The 23,786-nt window shown below is 35.3% G+C and overlaps 1 protein-coding gene across 1 annotated transcript; it reads left to right on the top strand.

Annotated features, from left to right (window-relative positions):
- Window positions 1-21,290: 21,290 nt before the first annotated feature.
- On the top strand, window positions 21,291-23,774 carry LOC109534821. The gene is made up of 7 exons (XM_019900602.2): window positions 21,291-21,569; window positions 21,705-21,800; window positions 21,857-22,211; window positions 22,294-22,518; window positions 22,577-22,762; window positions 22,817-22,971; window positions 23,038-23,774. The coding sequence occupies exons 2-7, from the start codon at window positions 21,726-21,728 to the stop codon at window positions 23,221-23,223; spliced, it is 1,182 nt and encodes a 393-aa protein (XP_019756161.2). The 5' UTR covers window positions 21,291-21,569; window positions 21,705-21,725; the 3' UTR covers window positions 23,224-23,774.
- The last annotated feature ends 12 nt before the right edge of the window (window positions 23,775-23,786 follow it).

The following is a 23,786-nucleotide window of genomic DNA, read 5'->3' as shown; positions in this document are numbered from 1 at the left end:
CCAAGACTACATCAAATTTTCAATTTGAACAATGAACCAATAAATAATAATGTAAAGGCATCTGCAATTGGAATTCAGTTGAAATGAGAAACTTGAAAACTATTGGAGTAAATACTGTTAAAAATTAAATGTGTCTCTGAAACCGGCCAAAATGTACACGTTTATGTGCAAACATAATTGAGGCATTTGAAGCAAATGAAAATTGCGGCTTGTCTTCAAACCTTATTTAAGAAGCTAATCATCATGAAAATTCGCATTTTCGTGGTGTCGATAAAACGAAAATTTCAATTCTAAAGTCAATCAATATTTGGATTGGAAAGTATTTGTTTTTGAAACTACTGGGCGGTCATAACATTTAATTCAACGTGTTTTTAAACTACTCCTTAACAAAACCATGCTTTGTTTTGTATAAACAATCTAGAAATTCGCCCACAAAAAAAATCCATATGATTGAGATCGGAAGGGCTTGGTGGATATTCAGTTGTTCCGCGCATGTATTAATTTTTTTCGTCAAAAAATGCATACTTAAAAGCAATAAAATACACGGACAAGTACTTTTCTGAAAGAAATTCCCAGAGTTTTAATAGAGTTTCTGCTTTCTCTATGGGGACATGGTCTATTCAAAAACATGTCTTGGAATGTGTGCAATTATAAGCAGACACCAATCCTTACTTGGCATTACTATACATATAAAAAAATACAACTTACCACACGCGGAAGAAATCGAACTAAATCGCACACATTATAATTCACCGATTTCAGGTAAACAGTTAAGTAATTCCCGCTGGAAACGGGGCAACAAATGAAACTTTTGTCCAAAATCAGCTGTGTAACAAAGAAACGCGAGTTACTTATAGTATTTTTGCTATATACTTGCTTTGTAAAATCGATTGATTATTTAAGACCAAATTAATAAATCTTCAAACTTTATTGCATATGGAATTCGAAGGCACCAGTAAAAAGATCTTTTAAATATTACAGTCTCAAATTCGCATAAAGCAAATGAAAATTACGACTCCTCTTTCAAGTTTATTTAATTAAGAAGCTGGAAAAAAACTAACCAAACGCCTGCCTTTTTCAGCTAATCCACACGGCAAATAGTTACTGTTACTATTTGGAGCTGGTTTTAAGTTTTACCACATTAGTTATACCATTGTTCAGTAATTGGCAAAGAAAACGCGTATATCGGAAGAACTTCGTACTATCCGAACGGCAATGCAAAGGGAACTAAAGAAAGATATTACCTACAAGTGATAATCACTTCAGGAATTCGACAGCAAAACAATTTTTTTGCTGGACGGCTCTTTGCGTCGAATTGTGTATATATTATTTCCTTATTTTAACGTGAACTTCAAATATAGCCATGGGTAGTTAGTTAGTCGACGACGATTTTATCAGGAATTTATTTTCCTAGTTTTCAAATTTGCAACTCATGATTAGTTTTAACAATATGTTTTTCAAATCATTTGTAATTAAATTAAACTAACTAAACAGCTAAATTAGCAAAACTAAATGTATGCGTTTTCCCAATGAAATTTGGCTGGAGGTTTTCAAGAGTTTGCCAAAATTTACAGATTTACAAAGAACATTTTTGCGGACGTTTCTTTTTATCAAATGTTTATGGAGTGTTTTGATCTTACATTACACCCAAGAGAACCATCCAAAAAAATCACAGTCTTGAATAAGTACCGTACTATTCGCTTATGTCCTAGACATTAACACGTATTTGTAAAAAAACTAATTTTCCCATGCATATCAGTGCGCCCGCAAGTTTAATTACGGCATATTACCGCTTCATTTTCCATTTATTAGCATCGACAAAGCCGTTTTTTCCAATCTAAAATAAAAATTAATAAGTTGTTTGGGAACGCTTTAAGTATGTGCTTTTAAAAGTCAATAAACCGAAGAACACAATGGGCAGGACGAGCGAGATAGAAGCACGGCATAGCGGGATTTCGCGCTTTAATTATATAAATAAGAAAAAAAAGCTCATCGTAGAGATGCCGTGATCACGTGAATGGTATTGCCTGATGAGAAGTCACATACATTGCTGCTAATTAGTTGGTACTTCGCCAACCACTAATTCCCAATCAATTTACTTTAACCGCAAAATTGCGCTCGTAAAATGTGTGCCTAATGGTAAAGTCAGCTCAGCAACTTGTTTCAGCTTTAAGCGATTACCATCTACTCGATATAACGATTGTTTTCCGACAGAATTTGTTTGTTAGTGTTGCATATGAGGTGCAATAAATTCATCCCGGTGATGTGAAGAAACTGTGCAACTTTGGACAACATTCTATATTCTGTTTACTCTGAAAAGTTTACCCAACAGTAAAAAATAATAATTTTCAAAAAAATGTAGAACTCCCTGCAGTCACACAGTAAAACGCACGCCAAAACTCCCAGTTTTTTAATTTATAATTATTGATAAGAAATGAAAACAGAGAGTTTTTCACCCTTCAACAATTCACTACTGAAGCTAACTGATTTGCCTCTTCAATAATGTGGTCTTTCTGGACAGTTATTTGGAAGGAATGTAAAAGTGCAAGTAAGTTTTGCACTCTGATTCTTTGTTGACGATAAAGAGTAGATGCTGTCTAAATTCTTTTGATTCCTGTAAATAATGTTTTAATATTTTGATGTTGGTTCTTACTTCACCAGAATCAGTTAACTTAGCAGAAGATATGCTGCCGTCTGAGAATGAATATTTCCGAAACAGCGTATTCTTACACATTGAACAGTAAACATCCATCTTCTAAACTAAAGTGACCATGAAATCCGTTCGAACGGATGTTGGGTTGACTGAGATTTTCTGTACAATTCACATGAGACGAACCGATTCATCAAGCAGTATTCCGAAAATCAAAACAATTGTCGCCTTTTACTTTTACGTTAAAGGGAAAAATTGGTTTCATAACCATTTCAAATAACTCAAACCTACTTGAAATAAACCTTAAAGGCATATTAACTCTATAAGTGAAAATTAAACCTTTTGTTCTATTGCCACTTTCCTTTATGAACCATTTTCTGTAGGTATATTCCAGATCAACGCCTATCAAAGTTTTGCTGTTTAAGGCCACTGAAGCTAAATGATCTTATAATATATATATTTATATGATCTATATAAATATAATTTCAGTAAAATAAATTTTATTTCTATCAATCCAATCAAATTAAGCTCAAACTGAGCTTGTTGTTGAGAGTATATTTCCGAATGTTAGTTCACATTGGCAATAATTTCTAAATATTTGAAACACTTTCGCAAGAATCTTACAACGTTGTTGCAAATTTAATATATTTTACATGATTCATCTTCGAAAGAGGTTGAACTGAATCATTTCAGAGTATGGCACTTAAATGAGTGCTTCAAACTTTCTTTTTAAAACATGATGCAATGCTAATGGGTAATGCTTTTAGAAATGCCAAGAAGTCTGCACCGATTGTACTGCAGGCTTCTCGTCTAAACTTGGCCTTTTGCAGACACCGGGTCTCAGATCGGCCGGCCTGCCTGTTCGCTGCATTCTTTCCCAATCATTCCGAAATTGTAGAGACTATAATTTTTTAACCGATGATCGTTGTTTTAGCTTTACGGTCATTTGCCAGTGACGTAGAAATCAATAGAATATGAGAGAATAACTTGTGAAAAAAACAGTCAATATGCCAAGCTAAAACGTGGTGATGAATGTTAGAATGCGTTTCGAGATTGTTCCCTTTTTTAACACATTCTTTCCTATCCAAAGAAAACGAAAGGTATTAAATTCATGCTTAAGTTAATCCACAAACTAGATGACTGAGACGATGAGAAAAAACCACAAATTAGATGACTTCGTATTCGGTTTTTCCGGAAACAAAGCGATGTAATAATGAAGTCTTAATAAAATATTCAATAAGGACAAATCGGGCAAAAAGAATTGGCAAAGCCGACGCCAGTAAAAACCTTTCTAATTTATTTATCTAAATTCTATCACCAACGATGAAGTCGCTAAAGAATACGTTCAAGTGGAATTTTATTTCCATGCTTATAACATAATAGACTTATCTACGACTTACACGCTATTTAATGCGATGGGAATTAATTCCATTTGATTTAGAGCTGCTTGTAGAGTAGTACAACTATTATCGCACTTGTAGTATAATGAAGCTATTTATTTGCTATAAGGTGCAATTGAAATACCAAGTAATGGTAGTCCGTTCAATAGGCAAGTAGCATTTATTAGCTATCACTGACAAAGTTGCTCAGAGCATAGTTTACAAACAGTTGAAAAAATTAGATATAAAAAACTATCAAAATAAATAGAGTTTTTCACTATTACTTATGACAAAAATAAAATTATAAAATTCATAACTGAAAATTAGAATAAAAATTACCTATCAAATTTACTACTTCGTCAGTGACTTTTTATACATGCATATGTTAATGTTAGTTATTGCAATCCGATATTATAAATCATCTCGATTTATTGGTCTATAAAAGGGGACAATTATTGAAGATCACCAGATATGAGCGTAAAGCGTGAAATAGGCCGCCATCGATAAATCGTAGGATTTATTGAGGACTGCGTGTTGGAAATTATTGCGAAATGTAAAAAATTTTCTGGGAATTTGGGGATATTTGCCGATTGCTAACTGTGCAAAACAATTCTGGCGGCGATTCTCGAAGTAAAGTAAATTGCTTTTCTTGTGTTTCAAATGCTGAAAATCTGTGTTGTATGCAATAAGTTTAGCAAATTAATAAAGAAAATTTTTAATTTCTTTAGAGGCATAAGCTAATATTTGGCTCTTGGCTCATATGCACATAATTACCAACACAAGACAATAGAACAAAAGTGTTGAAATTCATGTTGGTTTTACTGGATACACAATATCCAATATTGTGTAGTCGATAACGGCCAGGAAGATAAATGGCTCACTTTATTGGCCAGTAAATTGGGGAAAAGTGCGTAGTGTAATAATGGCATAACAGATTAAACTGTAAAGATCCATTATGATTCACATCATATTATTATGAGTTTGCTGTGTTTTTTTAAGGTCAAAAGGAATTATTATCAAAATAAATTACTACATATATGCAAATGGAATGAATCGACAAAAGTGCAGATTATTTATATGGGTATTAAAGTTATAAATGCTTCCTATATTTAGCAATAACTTTTTTTCAAATTTCAACTTAAATAATTAAATTAAAAAACTTAGACAGTTGCAACGTTTTGTGTATGATTGAGAAATGCGAGCTGGTATGTTCAAAGACAAGATTTTGCCAAATTTTGTGACAGTTTTCAAAAATTATCTGAATGTTTTTACCATTGTAATAATATGAACAATTTCTTAAATTATATGATAAAACAAATTGGAAGGATTATCGGAACAAGACATTTGAAGAAAAACTTGACACTTAAAAAACCTTAACGGTCATTACATGAGTACCGTTAAAATGACTCCAATTAACGACGGATAGTTGCTAATGAAAATAGTTATAAATTAACACAAAACATGAATATTTGCATGTAATGAAAATTATTTAGAAGGGAGAAAATAAATAGTAGAGAATAAAAGCGTCTACATTGATCAAGTGCACTTTGTAAATATTTGACATTATGAGTGTGATATTTGCTTTATACACTGTTTAGGTAACTATAAAGAACTTATATACAAAAATTCCAAAACAACTCATATTTGCGCTTTCCTCCCATTTACAAGAGAAAACTCAAATGAGTTAAAACAGCTAAAAAACTAACACATCAGTTTAGAAACAGAAGGCGATTGCTTTCTGTTTCTACAAATGTACTAAAGCGGAAATCCAATTGATCCAATAATTACACAATCGGTGAAACCAGGAAACATTTTCAAATTTTCGAAGACAAATTAAATCCGGTGCCACCACATTTCAAAATTAATTATATAGTTATACATACAAAATGTGAGTCTCCAAAATACTTCGGTTCAAGCGCATTAAATTAATAAAATTGATTAACTTTTTATGCTATTTTCCAACAATATTCTACCGCAATGGTGGTGTAGATGGAGGGCAATTTTTTAATAAAGTCGAGGCAGGGACCCCCACATTTATTTCCAAAGGCTCCGCCCATGTATTCGGGACTGCCCGCCACCCAGGTGTTCCGTGAGTTCGTTTGTTATCCCGTGTTTGTTAATGACGGCGCGATGAGTGCCTTTGTTCATCGACATGATCGGTAACGTTTTAAGAGGCCCTCACTAATTTTCATAATTCATATCGGCCGGCAATGAGAAGCACCTGAACCTAAAGTTGCTAAAATGCTTAATTAAAGTAGGTATCTCATTAAAAGAACATCAAGTTATTTACTGAGGATATTTAGAAAAACGAAATGTTTATGAGGACAAGATTCTCTAGACTATAGAGCTATAACAGGTCAATGCGAAAACATTCAACGTTTTCTAATTTGCCTAAAAGCTGCAACGAAATATGAACTCGATGAAAATAATGAAATTCAATATTCCAAAAAATATCAGTTCAAGCATTTAAGTATGAGAAAATGGTCATGGAGTGAAACACGACCGTGATTTCCTCATGATGAAACATTCATTTCAAGGTGGAAATCCAGAATTCCGATGTTTCCATAAAAATTTCTGAATACAGTTGATTCACAGATAATAAAAATATTAGCCATGAATCAAAACCCACATTTAGCAGAAGTTTGAAAATGTTAAAGTCGCGTTAACCAGTTAAATGAATCATCAATTCTGATGTTCAGCCTTCCCCTTATTCAGAATAATTTATATATTTATATTTATACTCCTATCCTCCTCATATCCCTGATTTGAGCAAACGCGATTTTTTGTCCATACTTCTAAAAAATCAATTGTGAATCTATTTTAAAATGAAAAGAGCATAAATGTTTCGTAAAACTATGGCACATAATGGCAAGAAAGAAATGCATTTTTTGCAAATTTGCCATAAGCAGATGATTAATGTTCTCATATTAGCCTCAAGTCGAACCTAATTAACTGAAAAAAAAATGCGAAGCTTCTTCCGGTCTCACCATTGCAGAAGTAAAGAGAATGTTAAACGTGTGGGATAAAATGTAGAATGCTGATTATGCACCTTGAAGCAATATGGTCATGTCGAACCTTTGAGAAGATACTATAATAATAATAATTTTTGTAATTATGTATATCAAATGTAATTTCTGGTTTTGTATTTTAATTATATTTCATTTATTTCTACTGAATTTTCACTTTAATTTGTGCATCACTCTTAATAGATTCAGACCTGACAAGAAAATCTACATTTTGATACTTGACTGGCCAATAAATTCTCATTGAGAAATACCAGCTTGCTCTAAAACTAGCTTACATCGCAAAATAATACATAGAAGAACTAGAATAAGAGTGAATTTGCTTATAAATGTCCTTTTACGGATCGAGGTTTAACGGATGGTTCACACACCTTAAATGAAGCTTGTTTAACGATTATTTGTTGAGAATTTTTCGATGATGGTTGATGGCTTATTAAAACCATCTAGATTGGACCTCTTAAGGCTGGAATGTTTCTCAGGCCATCTCCGAGGTGGGCCATAGAGGAGAACGTGAGGGATGGGGGGAAGAGCACTAATGGGGCCTCTACAAATCAATCAGCGCGATCCTCGAAACAATGGGGCACCAAATTTCGACTTTGCACCGCAAGAGACGCTAAGTCTAGAGTAGGGTTTTGCGCGCTTTGGGGCATATATTTCGAATTTTCTACCGCATTTCCCTGAATATTGTTGAAAAAATTTGCTAGGAAGGTTGTTAAAAGAGCAAAATGAACTCATCTAGACCCAAAGCAGAAACAACATCTAAACCCGGCAATTTACGGATATTGTATGCGATGATAATTCCATATTCTGAAAAATTATAGCTGCTGACCATCTTATGACCATAATCACCAAAAATAAAAAATGACACTATAAAGGAATGCTTTAATTTAGGAGTTAACATGGTCTAACCTGCAATTTTACATCCTTTGGGAATTTTTAGAGATCATTAAAGACGTAACAGCCTTATAAATAAAATCATTGAGAAAAAATCTTCGCTTCGCATTAAAGTTGTCATTATTTTTAATATCACTCCGAGATCTCGGACTGATTTGGTGCGGGACAAATGGTCTAGTAAATTATATGGTGGTCCCCGTCATTTGGTAGTAGTTATAATGTGGGAATTTATTGTGGAGAATTAGCGTTATTGATGGGATTTTATTGCCGATAAAATCGACAGATTTACTTCTAATGGTGAAATTGATGCGTGTTCACTAGTATCTATTGGAAAGAGAAAATCATATATTTGAGAAGGACATTTTTCAAGGTGTTTTAGAGTCTACAGCATATCAAAGTTAGATTGAACATTAGCTTTTGACAACCCATTTTTTAGGATTTCTGTTTGAATACCTGAGCACATAATTGCATTAACAAGATGATAAAAATTGCATAACTAATTGGAGCTCACGTGAACTATTACAATCTGTATAACAATAAGTAAATTTGATAATAATGAATATGAAAATGGCACAAGAAAGACATGAAATGGATTTACCATTATAGATCTCTTGTGTGACCCTCGTTGAAGGCTGTTAAATGGAAAGCGTTAATTTTATATCATAGTCAGTAGAAATGGGTCGGCATCTGGATCAAGTGAAACGGTCTGGCAGACCTGGAGGTTTAAATCTTTTTAGCCTTCTGGTGATATGGCCACTGAGTAGTTCAATGGCGAGGATATTAGGGTGTTTTTTGTGCGATCTTGGTATTTGATCGAAGACCTGACAATTTCTTCGCGGGCCCATGGAACATGCAGGTCAGACTGGATTGTTGACGTACCAGGGACTTCTCGCAAGGCATCGTAGTATTTTTGACTGGAGCCTTTGCAGAATTTCAATGTTTTATTTACTGGCGGTACCCCACAGCTGAATGCCGTACGTCCATATAGGCTTCAGAATTACTTTGTTCAAAAGTCCTCTGTTGTATATGCTTAATTGTGATTTTCGATTTGTCAGTCAGTACATCTTCTTAAACTGTAAATTTAGTTCTTTGCGCTTAACTTGAATGTGCTTTTCCACGTCATCTGTTTGTCAATATGCCTCCCCAAGTATTTTGCTGAAACATCTTGAAGTATTGGAATTCCATTTAGTGTAACTGGCGGGCAGTCGCCTTTTTGCATGGAGTAGGTTACATTTTTTTATTTCTTTTCGGTAACTGCAATTCTCCACTTAGAGAGCCAGTCTTCTATTTTATTTCGTTGGGTTTGCTTTGCATGGCTGCGGAAGCTTGGACCGGGTTTTCATGTGTGGTCATAAACGCAGTATCGTCAGCGAATGTTGAGATAAATTCATCTGCAGGTATGTCAGCAGTTAACAAGTTGTAGAGTGTTGGTCCAAGAACTCAGCCTTGGGCCACTCCCGCCTTTATATCTCGCAACTTAGATAGAGATTGATTTACTCTGACTTGAAACATGCCTTCAGTCAAGTATTATTTGAGTAAGACAAAAAACTGTGGCAAGTCAGTTTTTATTTTGAATAGGAGTCCTCAATGCCAGACACAGTCGAAAGCTTGCTTAACGTCTAGGAACACCCCACAGTCGTAAAGTTTATTCTCTAGACATTCGGATATTTGACTAGTAAGTCTGTGGATCTGCTCAACTGCTGAGTGCCTATATCGGAAGCCGAACTTGTGGTTTGGTATCAGACCGTTTCTGTCAATTGTTAGTTTTAGGAGTTTCCGAAGCAGTCTTTCAAATACTTTGGCCAACTGAGGTAAAAAGCTAATAGGTCGTAAGAGTCGGCATTTTCAGGTGGTCCGTCAGCCTTAGAGATCATTACTATCTGGGCCACTTTCCACTGTGCTGGGAAACAAGCGGTGCGAACTATGGAGTTAAATACTGTTGTTATGAGCAGCAAAGATTTTCTTGGCAGATGCTTGAATATTTTACCCGATAATAAGTCGCAGCCTGTAGCCTTGTTTGTCTTCATTGCCTTGATTTGAGAGCGTACCTCAGATGAATAGAGTTGAGAGGGTTGACTCTAGTCGACAATAACTGGTGTTATATTCAGAAGCGACAAAGAAGTCCAGCAGGTTCGGAATTTTGGCGTGGTCAGACGGCCAATACGTCGGTTCTCCCTCCGGTGGAGAGGATGCTGTAGTTTTCTTCTTCAATTTCTTTTTGAAGAGTTCTTCCACGAGGTGTTATAAGTCTTAAGCCTCATGCGGTATGTTTCGCATTATTGACGCCACCAGCAACAAACCTGTGCTCTAATTTAGGAGATCAGCTTTCAGTGAGTGTCTTGGGAGACAATACACTGCGGAAACTACAAAAGATCCATTAGTATCCTCAACTTTTACATTAGCAGCTTGGAGAAAATCTTCATTGAACTTCTCAAGCTCGTGGTGTTTGATGCTGGACTTAATCAGAACTGCGAATACGCCACGTGCCCTGCCATCGGTATGCGGGGTACTGTAGGTCTCATATCCACGAATTTTAAAGTATGATTGATCAGTGAGATGGCTTTCGGAGACTAGTATTATATCTATACTCTGGGATGATAAGTATTGTTTCAATTCTAGTTTACGCTGAATGAGCCCATTGGTGTTCCAGAGTATTAAATTACAGATTCTATCAGCCATTTGCACTAACTTCTTGACTAGTGTTGCTAGTAAATTGATGAGGGATGACAACTGCTTGGGTTGCTTCATCATAGCAGCTTCCAGTTTGGCAAAGGATTGAGAAATAATATTGAAAATTTGGTCGGGTGAAGAGCTATTCTGGTTAATGTTTTCAGTAACTTGGACGTAGCTTCTCGTGGAAGTAGCTGGAGATGATGTTTGCTCAGAACTAGTATGCGTTTGGCCAGAGTTGATGTTCAGTAAATTTTTGCTAATTTCATGGGGTTGGTTTGATGTCGGCCTTGAAGTACCGGGGGAATAATGGCGTTTCCTTTGACTTATCTCTTGGTATACAGTGCAACCTTCATAATTTGCTGGGTGATTGCCGCTACATAGTACGCATTTTGCTGGAGTGTTTTTATTTTTAGCACATTCGGCAGTTTCATGGTCTCCCCCGCATTTGACGCAACGATAGGATATGTTGCAGTACCCTTTGGTGTGTCCATATCTCTATTTCTTGGAGGTTCCACATTAATTTCTGAACTCAAGAGTGGCTTTACTTTGTAGATTTCCTGGTTGGTGCTATGTGGTTCTAAGTCAACAAAGAACAAAGGTGTGTTATTTTTAGTAACCCTGTGTCTGATTTTACAGATGTTTCGGACTAAATAGCCTAGTTCCTCTAACCCAGTTTTAATATATTCAACTGGCGTTGTCGGGTGCATGTTGCGAATTACAACTCGGAAAGCGCGATCTTGTTTTAATTGATGTGTATGAAATTGTGCATTTTTGTTATTAAGAATTTTAATGGTCGCTCTAAAAGAATTGATTGCGTCAGTGTTGATTTTGGTTTTTGTTGACAGTTTTGTAGGTGAGCTCTCCTGGTAGCTGCAAGTTACGTAGTTCTTCTTGTAGTTTTGTGATGCTAGAAACATCAGGAATGTATACTGCAGGTGGATTTGGATCTTTTCGTTTAGCACCGGATGTGTCTTCAGCTTCTTGCTCGTTTAATATTTGGAACTGATTGCTCAGATATATGTTTAAGTGTCGTTTCTTGTTGGTTTCTTCGGTTGGACTATTAGGGTTAGATCTCTGTCGCTTGATTGTTTTAACTGTTTGCCATCCATTTACTTCAGAGTGGGTTAATTTCAATGGAGATATTTGAGATGCACAAGTTAATGTGTTGTCGGCTGGTGTTTGAGGTGTAAGGTTAAAATCTCTTTCATTTCCTTCCGAATCGTTTAGTTGCTTAAAACGCCAGAATCAGTGTGGTTTATCACCGTCTAAGTGTAAAATTTTTTGGAATAGTTGTCTGTGAAAATGGATAAAGAATAGCAATTCGCGGAATGCAGGGGAGCACTAGCACGACTTATCGATCCACTGGTTGATAGACGTGTTTAGAAAATATAAAACAAAAATACTATGCCTATCAACGTTGGCAAAAGATTTAGGTTGAAACTGATGAGTTTTTGGAGCTATTAAGCCCCCGTGAAAAATAATTTCGTTCTAACGTTTCGCAGGCACAAGTAGCTTGTGGCCCTTGCATCTTCAGCAGGTGGTTTGCTCGTCGCAGCAGGAAATTCTTTTCCACGATATCCTAAAAGCTCTAGAAACTCATCAGTTTCATATCAAAGTTACGTTTCGTTGTTTTCCTATCGTAAACTAATTTGATCCGCAAAATGTTCGATTGAAAAACAAAGGTCAAATTTGAATTCAGTTGAACTTATTTTTGTAAATATCGTCTAGTTTTATCTGTTCCATATGAAGCAACAGATATGTACATAATGTCAACAGGAAATAATCTTATAAACCAAAGTAGCGTAGTCGCTTAATTTAAAATTGAGGATTTAAAATTTTGAACCGTCCTTATATTATTTAAAATTTGACGAATTATCGACCTGTCTCGATAATGAGATTGTGTTATGAAAACGCAAAAATCTTCTTCAATTTAAATTAGTCATTCTTATGAGAATAGCTGCAAAAATGTGCCTCTTCCATTAAGAAATAAATGGTTCAAATTAGGAAATTTGCAAAAAAAATTATTAAAGAAATTATTGAAAAAGTTCCATGTACACTGACAAATTTACCGGGAAGAAATACCGAAACTATTTATAGATTGAAAGCATGCGAATTATAATTTTCTATGGTTTTTCATAGATAACGAGGGACTGTTGTGCGAAGTTTTTGCGTTTTCTTTGTTTCCGGATATTTTTCAACTCTTAAAAAAGAAATTTGGACAAATTTCTTTGAAAAAAATACCCGCAAAAATTATACACTTCAATACAAAAGCTATTCATTTATATGATCCAGTGTGTGCACTCCCATTCTTATTATAGAAAAAGAACTTGAAAGTAGTAAAACATGAAGATAAATATTTCAATGAATGGCAAAATGTTGTGTGAATTTAACAGAAAGTCAAAAGATATGTAAGCATATTTCTACTTAATATTCCTCTTCTCTGAATTCAGCAACAATGTCACCCATCATAAGAATTTTGTGTTCAAATTCAGCACGGATTTGAAACCAAAAAAAATGTAATTTTAAAATATCATCCAATCCAAACAACTAATAAAAACTGAATCAACAGGGGGCATAACAAATAAAACTGTAAAAAAAACATGCAAGTATACAATTGGGAAAGTAAACGTTTAAAATATGTTGCTTTTTGAGCGATTGTGTTGTTGAAAAGTGCGTTTGTTTGGACGGTTTCGGCCTTTCAGCCGATATTTTTCTGCTTTAAGCGTAAGTCGTTCTAATTGAACAAGGTGAAATATGGACAACAAAATTATAAACTTAAAATATTGATTAAAATCAAAATAGCCCTTATTGAGACATAAATATCGATACAAACAAATTTTATGGCCAAAGCGAAAGGTAAAACATAAAAAAATATGAACATTGTAATTGTGCTCCGCTTTCGCGCGGGTTTGAAACCAAACTATTTAATTTTAAAATATCATCCAAGCCAAGCAAATAAAAAATTAGGATCAACAGAGCCATAACAAATCAATCAAATAGAACTTTTACATTTTTGGAATATGATACCTTTAAAGCTATTTTGATTGCGACTTGATTCAGAGTGTTCACCCGAAATTTTTCTGCGTCAAACTGAAAAAATCTAAACTGAAAAAAGGTAAATCTTAGTTGATTTACTTATGACCAAACACAATTGCACAATTAATCCAAAGTTTTCGTCCTGAACGGAATTTTTTTTACTGACAAAAAAAGCGCCATTTTTCTTTAAATCGCATCTTATTGTTGGTGATTTAGGGTTTTTTCGGTTTGTCCAGCCTGAATATCTGCTTTGACATTATTGGCCCTTATGAGAACCGTTTTGGCAAAAACGACACGAATCATTTCACTTCTGTGAACGATTGAAGGTGCATAAAGAGAGGCCGAAAAATGAGTCAATCGAGGGACAAAAAGGCCGCAAAATTTCAGCAGAAATAGCAAAGTTTGCGGGTGGCGCTCGCTGCTCCTTGGGAGGTTCGAATGGTATCCGGTACAGCGGTCCCGCCGTGTCATTACTGGGTTCGTTAAAAAGAGCACTTAACTTAGAAATAGGTCCTTCACAAGCAACTGACAGGTCCGATAGCTTTGTTTTTCGGCCGCCCGTCGTAAAATTCTTACAGGTATACTAATCAGCCTGATACCTCCTGTGCTCTCTCGCCTCGCTAAAACGGTCTGAATACCTGCCAATCGATAGATTAACACTAGATGGTCAGATTTGAAACTTCGGTATATATTCGGTTTTTGAAAAATCCAGTACCTACTTACTTACATTCGATTTTTCTATTTATTGGTTATTACACTATGGTCAAAGGGTTTACAGATGGCAGGGAGCAATTTTTCCCTTGAAACTTAGATTTTTAATATCGCAGGAACAAATTATCTAGAAGCACAGTTTGCGTTAGTAGATCCTTCGAAGGGTTTTGGCAGTAACATAAAAACATGTCTTACGATAAAATTAGTAAAAGCATAATCAATTTAAAAAATGTGAAAACCCTGAATTTTGGTAAAAAAATTAGTGTCAAATATAGACACGAAATTTGATTAAATGATGATTAGGGAAGTACTTGAATCTTCTATAGCTCCACAGTAGACCGTTGGACAAAAATCTGCTTCCGTGAGAAAAATTGCAACTAAAAGTGGACTTCCAAATTCGAAAACGCAAAGTATTATGACGTCCAATAAATCTTTCCACTCTGAAAATGACCATATAAAAGTGTCCAAAATGGAACACCCTGTATATCTACTCCTGAAACACCATGTGAACGATTATTTTCTCCGACAAATTTAACAAATGTAATGCGTTTTTTGGAAAAATCAATCATTCAAACCGCACGCTTTTACAGTTCGGCCCTTTAAAATGATACCTACACTACACCTGTCTAAAATTCTATTAGTTTAACTAATTCCGGTAGATTCTTCATAAGTAGAACCCATCAAGCTGTACACATTGTCTAGAAAGACACCGTTTAGCACTACCATCCCAAATGGTATAGTTAAGGTTGGAGGACATCTAACTCTCCTGGTTTGACCATGTTTGCATGACTTAAAAAACCTTGCTACAAAGTGGTTGGTAGGTAAATACTTGTTCATAAACGCAGCAACTGGAGTTTGTTCCAACTTGCCCGAAACGAACCTAACTCCTATGGGACGCAAGAATAATTTCTTATGCAACACTGTTAGCCAGCGATCAAACAAGAGGCAATCATGATCTTTTGAAACTACTAAAATCTCGGCCATCCTTAACTGGAGATTGGTCAACTGCTGACAAAAGAGAACAGTTTGGTGGTTTTCACACGTTAGCGTCTGTTCAAACAACGGCTTTGGTGATGGAATGCCGTGAACACACAAAACTCGTTAATTCTATTTGTTTAAATGTTTTTAAATGCACCGGATAACGCTCGCTTCGAGCTGGAATTTTCTTTATTAATGGAACGATCAACTGAACTGACGCGATTATGGATGATAAATAGCCGCTCCATGTGTAGAGAGAAGAAGACACCTGCAGATCAGCAGTTACCTTTTTCGAGCAATATTTATGAGCCATGTAATTCTATTTGAAGGGTTTTGTGGTTATCAATATGTGAAAGGTGCTTAAATAAACTTGACTCAACACCATTAGAAAATTTAATGTTTTTTGTGTTTGTAAACAGCACTCACGCCATATGGTACGTCCCGTTGAAACTTGCGATTATATACATATATCTCCGACTGTCTCTTTAAAATGAAAAATATTGTTTAATAACTCATTTCCATCTCTAATTGAGTGATTTTGTTAACTATACATTTTGAGACATTACGGATGTGAATTTCGAACCGATTCAAAAGTATCTACTGTTGTATGTCTGTTTTCTTAATTATATGGGTAAAAAAATGGATGAAGATTTGGTGACTAAATTATTTGACGCAGTTAGAAGGAACCCTACACAAGGCAAATCCTCATTAATTGTCATACTGGAAGATTTCAATTTTAATTCAATAGGAAAAAACTGAAGTAGGCAAAAACTGCATGGGAACAAGTATTGAGTGGAACTAAACGCTTTACCAAGTCTTAGCAAAGTTTACCAGCAGAAAAAAAAATTGGATTTGCCTCCAATGAGAATATTCACGCCGAGGACGCCATAAGGGAACAAATACATCCAGACAGTTCCAAACAGACTTCATAACAATAGATAAACGAATTGTAAATGCAATATTTGCGCTAACAACATATTGAGGGTTGATAGTAAATCTGACCAAGTTCCCCTTGTAACTGAACGGTTTTGGAACTTTCGGTCGGAATTGCAATTCCGACCAAAAGCCCTCAATTAAAAATGCGACTAATTACAAAATTGATATGAACAAACGGAGAAACCTCGTAATAAAACCCAGCTAAAGACTAATCAGGTCGAAAGAATCTGGATCAACTTACGGAGCGAATCAACCAAAGAAATAGCCACACTTTAAAGAAGAATGCAAATCGTCTGGGGGCTCAAGGATATCTTGACAACAGAAGCGAAAATAAAAGCAACTCTGATGATAGAAATGCCAATAAAAATATTAACGAAGCTCAGAAATGTTCCAGCGAATATGCCAGGAGATGGAACTAGAACCGATACAGATTCAAGAATATTAGTAGATGAAAACAGAAAACTTCATTACAAATCGTCCAGTCCTGAATACCTATACTCTTGACTTGGAAGTACTAAAGATATTGGAGGACAAACAAATTGAATGCGGTAGTAAAGTTCCAGTGGAATTTTTCAGTTATTGATGAGAACAACTTGATCACCATTCTTTTTTGCACTTGCTCATCACTACAAGATACCGATTATACAGGGTGATTCACAACCTTATAGACACAGAGCAGGGGCGTGTAGAGGACCTCAAAACAAGTCGAGTTTCCATTTAAGTTTTTTTCTTAGGCCCATGATTAACAAGATACAGGGTGTTAACAAGATACAGGGGTCAAAAAAATATTGGAATTTTCTTTTTAACTCCTACAGTTTATCAGATGTTTTGCTCTAATTTTTAACGTATTTAGAAAGAAAGATATATAATATAAAATAGAAATAGTTTTTAGTTTAGTTTTGAGGTCTTCTACACGCCCCTGCTCTGTGTCCATAAGGTTGTGAATCATCCTGTATATGAAAACTATGAAGCAGTAGAAATGTTCCAAATTTGGAAAATGCAACATTTGCAGTATTGCGCAGTTTAGAAACGCTAATCCAAATTAAATGTTTTAAAAGCTTCCATATAACAAAATTCATCAAATTTTCTCGCTGGTTTTAACGACGACTTTTTTTCTCTCTAAAACTATTTAATTTTACAAAATTCAAAAAGACACAAAACTCAACTTCACCGGACATAGAGAGCACGCAGGGAGATTGCGATAAATAATTCATTAGAAACTACTATGATTGTTTCTGTTCTTTTGCCAGTGCGTTCAATGGCTACTCTGAAGAAACCTTCGTAAAGGCTTAAAAATTGCTCCAATGAGTAATATCCGCTCTGCAGTTGATACTGTTTTTAAACGGCCAATCAACATTCAACCGGATATGTTAAAGCGTCACAACTAAGCAGTCTATATAATAATATAATACTAACGACTTGGTCGGATTATCGCCATATCGGACTACGGTCCAAATTATACTCTGGCCATCTGGGGTTGATGATATCAAGTACTTTATAGTATTAGCTTTCTTGTAATCTGACCATGTAAGAGCTTGCTTTACTGGATCTTCCGGCTTCTGAATTTCAATTTCTAAACAATCGATTATGGCGTAAACTTTACTACAATGTGCACGACAAGGTATAGGTACACGTTTTTTAATTTTGTTAGGTGGCATCCAGACTATTAAAGTCTTTAACATCTCGCTAATTAATGGAAGGGATTTTGCAAAATTTCTACTCGCTGTACTTGCGGGAAACCCAAAAACATCACCTAGTTCAGCAAAAGTTTTGTCAAGGCGAATTTTTTGAAGAACTAGATAAATATTTTATTAGTATCTCTATTTATTTAATTAGTATCTCTAAGTAGCTTAAATATAAATAAAGCGTCTTTATTCAGACAAACTACCTGATAATTCTGATACGATTCACTCGTTAAACTTGACTCTGATGAGCAGTATAACTTTTTGGTATCCGTTTTAACTTTTATAGGAGATAATGCAATACTAGATAGTAGTTGAGCACTTAATAGGCGAACAACTCTGACAAACTGTAGCTGTGCGAATGTTACATTGAGATGACTTGCTTTTATACTTCCGTCTTAAATTTACGTATGGTTATTGATGTTCCACTACAAGCAAAGTTTCCGGTTCTTGTAACATCTTTTACTTGTTCCTGTTCGCGAAATTTCTCCTCTTCAGATTTTACGTCATGCGTTTTAGATGTACTAGACCTGTATGCATCTAAAGCGCAATTTATAATGTTAAGTCTATTATGTTTCAAAACTACGGCTCGTACAGGAGCGTCACTACTTTGTTTTCTGTCTTTTTGGCACGCAAATTTATGTGGAACAACATCTTTTTTCATTCTTTTCTAAACTCGCATCATTTTTCACTCCATAAAATTTTCCATGTCCTTTTCAAGCAGTGAAATAAAATAATAAAAAAAAATCGCCGTCACATTACGATCAGCCAAAACTCGTCGTTTCGGCGCGCTTTGTGTAAGTTTAAACTTTGATTGCAGATAGATTTGTTACGACAAAGAATGTGAAAAAAAATTGTAGGTCCCTTATTTGTTCGACATTAATCAATTTTATGAAATAAATAAAAATGTGGAACGACCCCATTGTAACGATGGAATCCGATGGATATGATTCCTCGATTTTGGTCAGACCGATCAGAATCGGATCAAATCTGATCGGGTGGAGACAAAGACTATGATCTAATATAGACGACCCGTTCTTATGTCGGTATACACAATAGGCCGAAAGTAAAATTCTGTGATTGTCCGATCTAAAGTCAACCACTAAAAAACGCTGTCGGATTCTTCGGAAATCAGAGACATTAGAGTTAAAACCTACATAAAGTAAACCAAATTCAGAGTGAATACTACAAAAAACATTCAAGAAATAGATCTACAAATACGAACAGAATTCATCAGTAAAGTACCTACATCTAGGGATGATTCGATACAAGTAAATACAAGTAGGTATTCGATACTTTTGTTTCGATACCGAGTACTTTGGTAATTGAATCGTTCTTTCGATACCAATACTTGGTATCGAAATAAAGTACTCGTATCGAATCGAAGTATCGCATCGTCGTAAATAATCAAATTATCAAAACTGTAAACACTGTCACAGTCAAGACTATTGTCAATCGTCTTAACTGAACTTAAAAATAGTGAAAATTGATAAACGTCATTAAACGTGAGTTATGTCACCCTTACTGACCCAGCCTGACTTTAATATGGTACCATATTACGACTAGATCAATTAGATCAATATGCGTTATGACACCCTTACGTGAAGTGCCGCCTCTTAGATAGTGATTATTCGATACAAGTAAATACAAGTAGCTATTCCATTCTTTTGATTTCGATACCGAAATACTTGGTATCGAATCGAATTATCAAAAGTGTAAACACTGCCCAAAGTCACAGAACATATATTTATGAAGATATAGAATATTTTATGAAGTCTGTAGTATGAAGTATGAAGTGAAATTGGAAAATAGCTTGGAAGGAAAAAGTTTTTTTGATGCTAGTACGGATAGTAACATACCTCCATAAAGTACTTTAGAAGACGCATTTTTACAAGTTTCAGCCAATAAGGAAAATTAATTATTTCTAGTACTTTTTCTTTATCGAATATAATAGATATATCTATTTTGGAGGGAGGTTCAAAATACAACAAAATAGTGCAGGCTTTAGCGTTGTTTGTTTGCAATTATTGCATTCCTACATTGTGGAAGGAGAAGCATTTTTACGCCTTCTGAACGTGCTTCAACCTAATTTTAAGGTAATGTAAAGGTAGGTGAATATCTATATCCTAAAGCTGGTGCACAATGACGCACAATGGAAAAAGCTAGTCCCCTAAATAATTGCAGCAACTGATTTTTTGGGAAACCTTCAGAAATAATATTTGTTGTTTACATTATGGCAATAAATGCCTTAAAATATATTCCATGAATTTTATTACAATACCTTATTTAAACCGCTTTTTTACAGTTAAAAGTCACGGTAACAGTTAATTTCGGTCTTGAAAAACTCATCGAAAATGTATACTTAAAATGTGTTTATGACGATTATACGTATTTCTCAATATCGAGTCAGTTAATAAAATTGTGAGTAGGTAATGGTATCGATACTTTCAGAATACTGATATGAGCAGTATTGCAAGACGATTTGGTTACTACTCATTTGAGTAAGTATCGATACTTTCAGAATGCTCATATGAGTAGTATCGCAAGATCATTCGGTTTCTACTCATTTGAGTAAGTATCGATACTTTCTCAATATCGTATCGTCCCTACCTACATCGCGCTCATTATTTAAAATATTCAGTGAGTTATGAATTGAACTCAGGGATTAAAATTGGAATTTATATATAAAAATAACCATTCATAAATAAATTAGGAAATCATTGAATAAGAGTAACCTAAACATGTTTTCAGGAATTACATTTGCTTGGAGAAGAAAGCATCCGACCGAAATTTCACACCTAATTTCCTTCTTTTTAAGTCTTGAAAATATTACAGGGGCAGAATTGAACCTTCACGCCGGGAACGGAAATGAATATGGGGCCCAGTAGGTGCAGTAGGGGCCCTCTCAACGTTGGGGCTCGGGGCTGAAGCCCCTGCTAGCTCCTCGGTTAATCCGCCAAAGACAGTTTAAAACGTCAGAAGAATACTTATACAAAAGTACCTATACCTACTTAGTACCTATAAGAACATACAGCTAAGGGAAATTTACGTTCAGTGGAAAATAAACGAATTTAAAACAGTGAGGCTTGAAAAACTTGAATTAAAACTCACCAATAAACTGGAAAAACTGCAAAGGAACTTTGAAAGTGATTCCCAGCTGATGTATCAAGTCACATTCGCCATTTTAATGTCACCGTTCAATGAGAACAATTATTATTGTGCTCTTATTTATCGACTGACAGATTGCCACACTAGAGGGCAGGCAATTAAACTGAGATTACTGTCTTTCTCGCTCATACATTCAGGAGGATAGAGACTAGAACCAATCGATCATTTAGCCCAAAGTGCGATGTCAGTCCCTATTGTCAAAACCAGATGAATCTTTGTTTTTGTTTTCATATAATAAATTATTGTTTATTGTTTCCACAATCTTAATGTTCTTCTTAATCTGAGGTTGCAGAGTGATTATTGCTTACCTAGTGTGACCAAGTCGTCAAATCGTGCAAACACACAAAAACAGACTTTCTGCATGCGAATAGTGGCGCTTCCCATTTTTTATATAACGTCAGCTTTTGCGTCGTATTTAAATAATCATTTACATCAACTGGTATGTGTTAAAAATATATATTAATTAATATTGTCGTGTATAGTTACTTAGTACTCTTCCTTTGCCCAGACCAAACAAGGGAGTCTTTGTCTTCATAAATAAAATCTTTGCACTAAGGCACGAATTACTTTGTAGAATGCTCCTTGAGATTCGATTATGGCAGAGCAAACTAAAAAGAAATTGTACCCAGACCTGCCACTAGATGATATCAACCGTCTAGTGCCTAAATATGTAAGACCACAAAAAATCAATTTCTTGGCCCTTAACTAAACTGCGAAAATCTGTAGCACTCCTTGCCCCAGCAACCGACTGAAGCAAGTAGCAGGCCTTCGAAAGATGGGCCAAGTTTCCCCCAAACTGGGCCTCCTAGTTTGCCCCACAACCTGCAGCCGCCTTCTCCATCACTAGGCAAGGGGCCAGTCCAGAAGCACTACATGGGCTTTTTGCAGGATTATGTGGAGAAAATTAACGAACTTCTCGAGAAGTTTGAAGAAATAAAGAAAAGAGCTGCTGATCATCATTACAAGAGCAACTGTGCGAAGGTTTCAGGAACAGTGGTCAGCAGCACTGGCGTTGCTTTAGTTATGGGCTCTTTATGGTGGGCCCCTGTAACTGCTGGCAGTTCTTTGATTCTTGGAGCAGGTAATTTTAAAATTACAAACCGAAACTAATTTAAAAATTTACACTTAAAACTAATTTTGAAATATGAAAAACTCGTTTTAAGGTGGTGCTGTTATGTCAGTAACAGGCAGTTTGACCAATGCCTTAACCGACTACATCGACTATAAAACAACCGCGACCATAATGGAGGACATCAAATTGCTGCTAAAGGAAAAGGAAATGTTTGATATGTGGATGCGTAAAAGTATCACTCACTTCAATGAGTGTATTACGCAACTGATGGAGGAAGGACTCACAAGGGAGGTGGCTATATCCACTATTATCGAGGGTAAACCCGATCAATGTTTCAGTATCGACAAAACCCAAATTTCCTATACATATTCCAGGAGTGGCAAAAGGAGCGATTAACATAATGGAAAAACCCAACAACCAAGTGCTTTCGTCCCTAAGCACCGCGGTAAAAATGCATAGAATTCAGCATCTGGCCGCTGAAACTCTGCCAGTTATTGGAAAAACGTTTCACATGACCGAAAAGAGTTTTCAATTTATTTATAACATTTTGGGATTAACAGGTGCGTAATAATTTGATTATTAAAATTTCGGTTAATATCATTGCTTATTTCTAGGACGCACAGTTCCAACAATGATAAAGGAATTTGCGAAAATATCCGGCGTTCTGGCTGTAGCCTTTGCTATGGCCGACATATCAATTTTAATCAAAGATCTGTGTTCAGAGCATCCGTCAGTTGATATTATAGAGAAGGTCGTCGGGCAGTTAAAGGTATACAAAAACAACCCGACTAATAAAAAGTTCGAAAAATAATTCTACAATTCGTATTTGTTTCAGGACGAACGCGACATTCTCCTAGACCTTTTCGGCATTTTAAAGTCAGTAGAAGAACACCAAGATGGCATTTTCGATAGGGCGATGCTGGACATCGAAATGATTATGGATAAAGCAGATCTGCTGAAAGATTTTGTCATTATTAATGACGATGATTTCCAAGAAAGAGCTGGAATCCCCGTGCAATAACACTTCGATATTAATTTATAAATATGTTTAGTTTAATTGTAACAATAACCGACTTACTAACAACAATTTTGATGAACTTGGATTTGTCTTACATTTTTTATACCTGGCCCAATTTAGAAATGTATATTGTCTAGATACTTAAATCTTAAAAATGAAAGACTACAGAAAATCATATATGGGCCGCACCGATAGTTCCAATTGAAAATTGTTATGCAAGTTTAAAGTAAATATTTCTCTGAATTATTTACATGTCAAGATATGGAGAGAAGCAAAAAATACGTTTTACTACTTCAAGTTTGTGATACATGAGTCATGCAGATACATTTTGCAATCTAACTTAACGGAATGCAACGTTGTAGCTGCTCTGCCGAATCTGATTTATTCTCAAATTTTTTTATTTTTATTCCCAGTGACCTCACATTTGAAAAAAATATTGTAAACGCCGGCCTGATGACAAACTACACTTGATGAGAATAGAGGTTGTGAATATGTTTGCCTTTTTCGCATGTATCTAATCCTGGGTTTATATTTCAATAAATACTTTAGACTAAGCTTTGTTCATC

The sequence above is a fragment of the Dendroctonus ponderosae genome, unplaced genomic scaffold, assembly GCF_020466585.1.
Source record: "Dendroctonus ponderosae isolate FM_Combo_2020 unplaced genomic scaffold, Dpon_F_20191213v2 Dpon_F_20191213_1, whole genome shotgun sequence".
Classification (NCBI taxonomy): domain Eukaryota; kingdom Metazoa; phylum Arthropoda; class Insecta; order Coleoptera; family Curculionidae; genus Dendroctonus; species Dendroctonus ponderosae.
This window is presented reverse-complemented; position numbering and strand designations above follow the sequence as displayed.

Bases quoted from the DNA above. Each gene is read 5' to 3' on its own strand.
- LOC109534821 (XM_019900602.2), top strand. From the start codon at position 21,726: ATGGCAGAGCAAACTAAAAAGAAATTGTACCCAGACCTGCCACTAGAT. The intron at 21,801-21,856 runs GTAAGACCACAA...GAAAATCTGTAG, and splicing joins ACCGTCTAGTGCCTAAATAT to CACTCCTTGCCCCAGCAACC. The intron at 22,519-22,576 runs GTAAACCCGATC...TACATATTCCAG, and splicing joins TATATCCACTATTATCGAGG to GAGTGGCAAAAGGAGCGATT.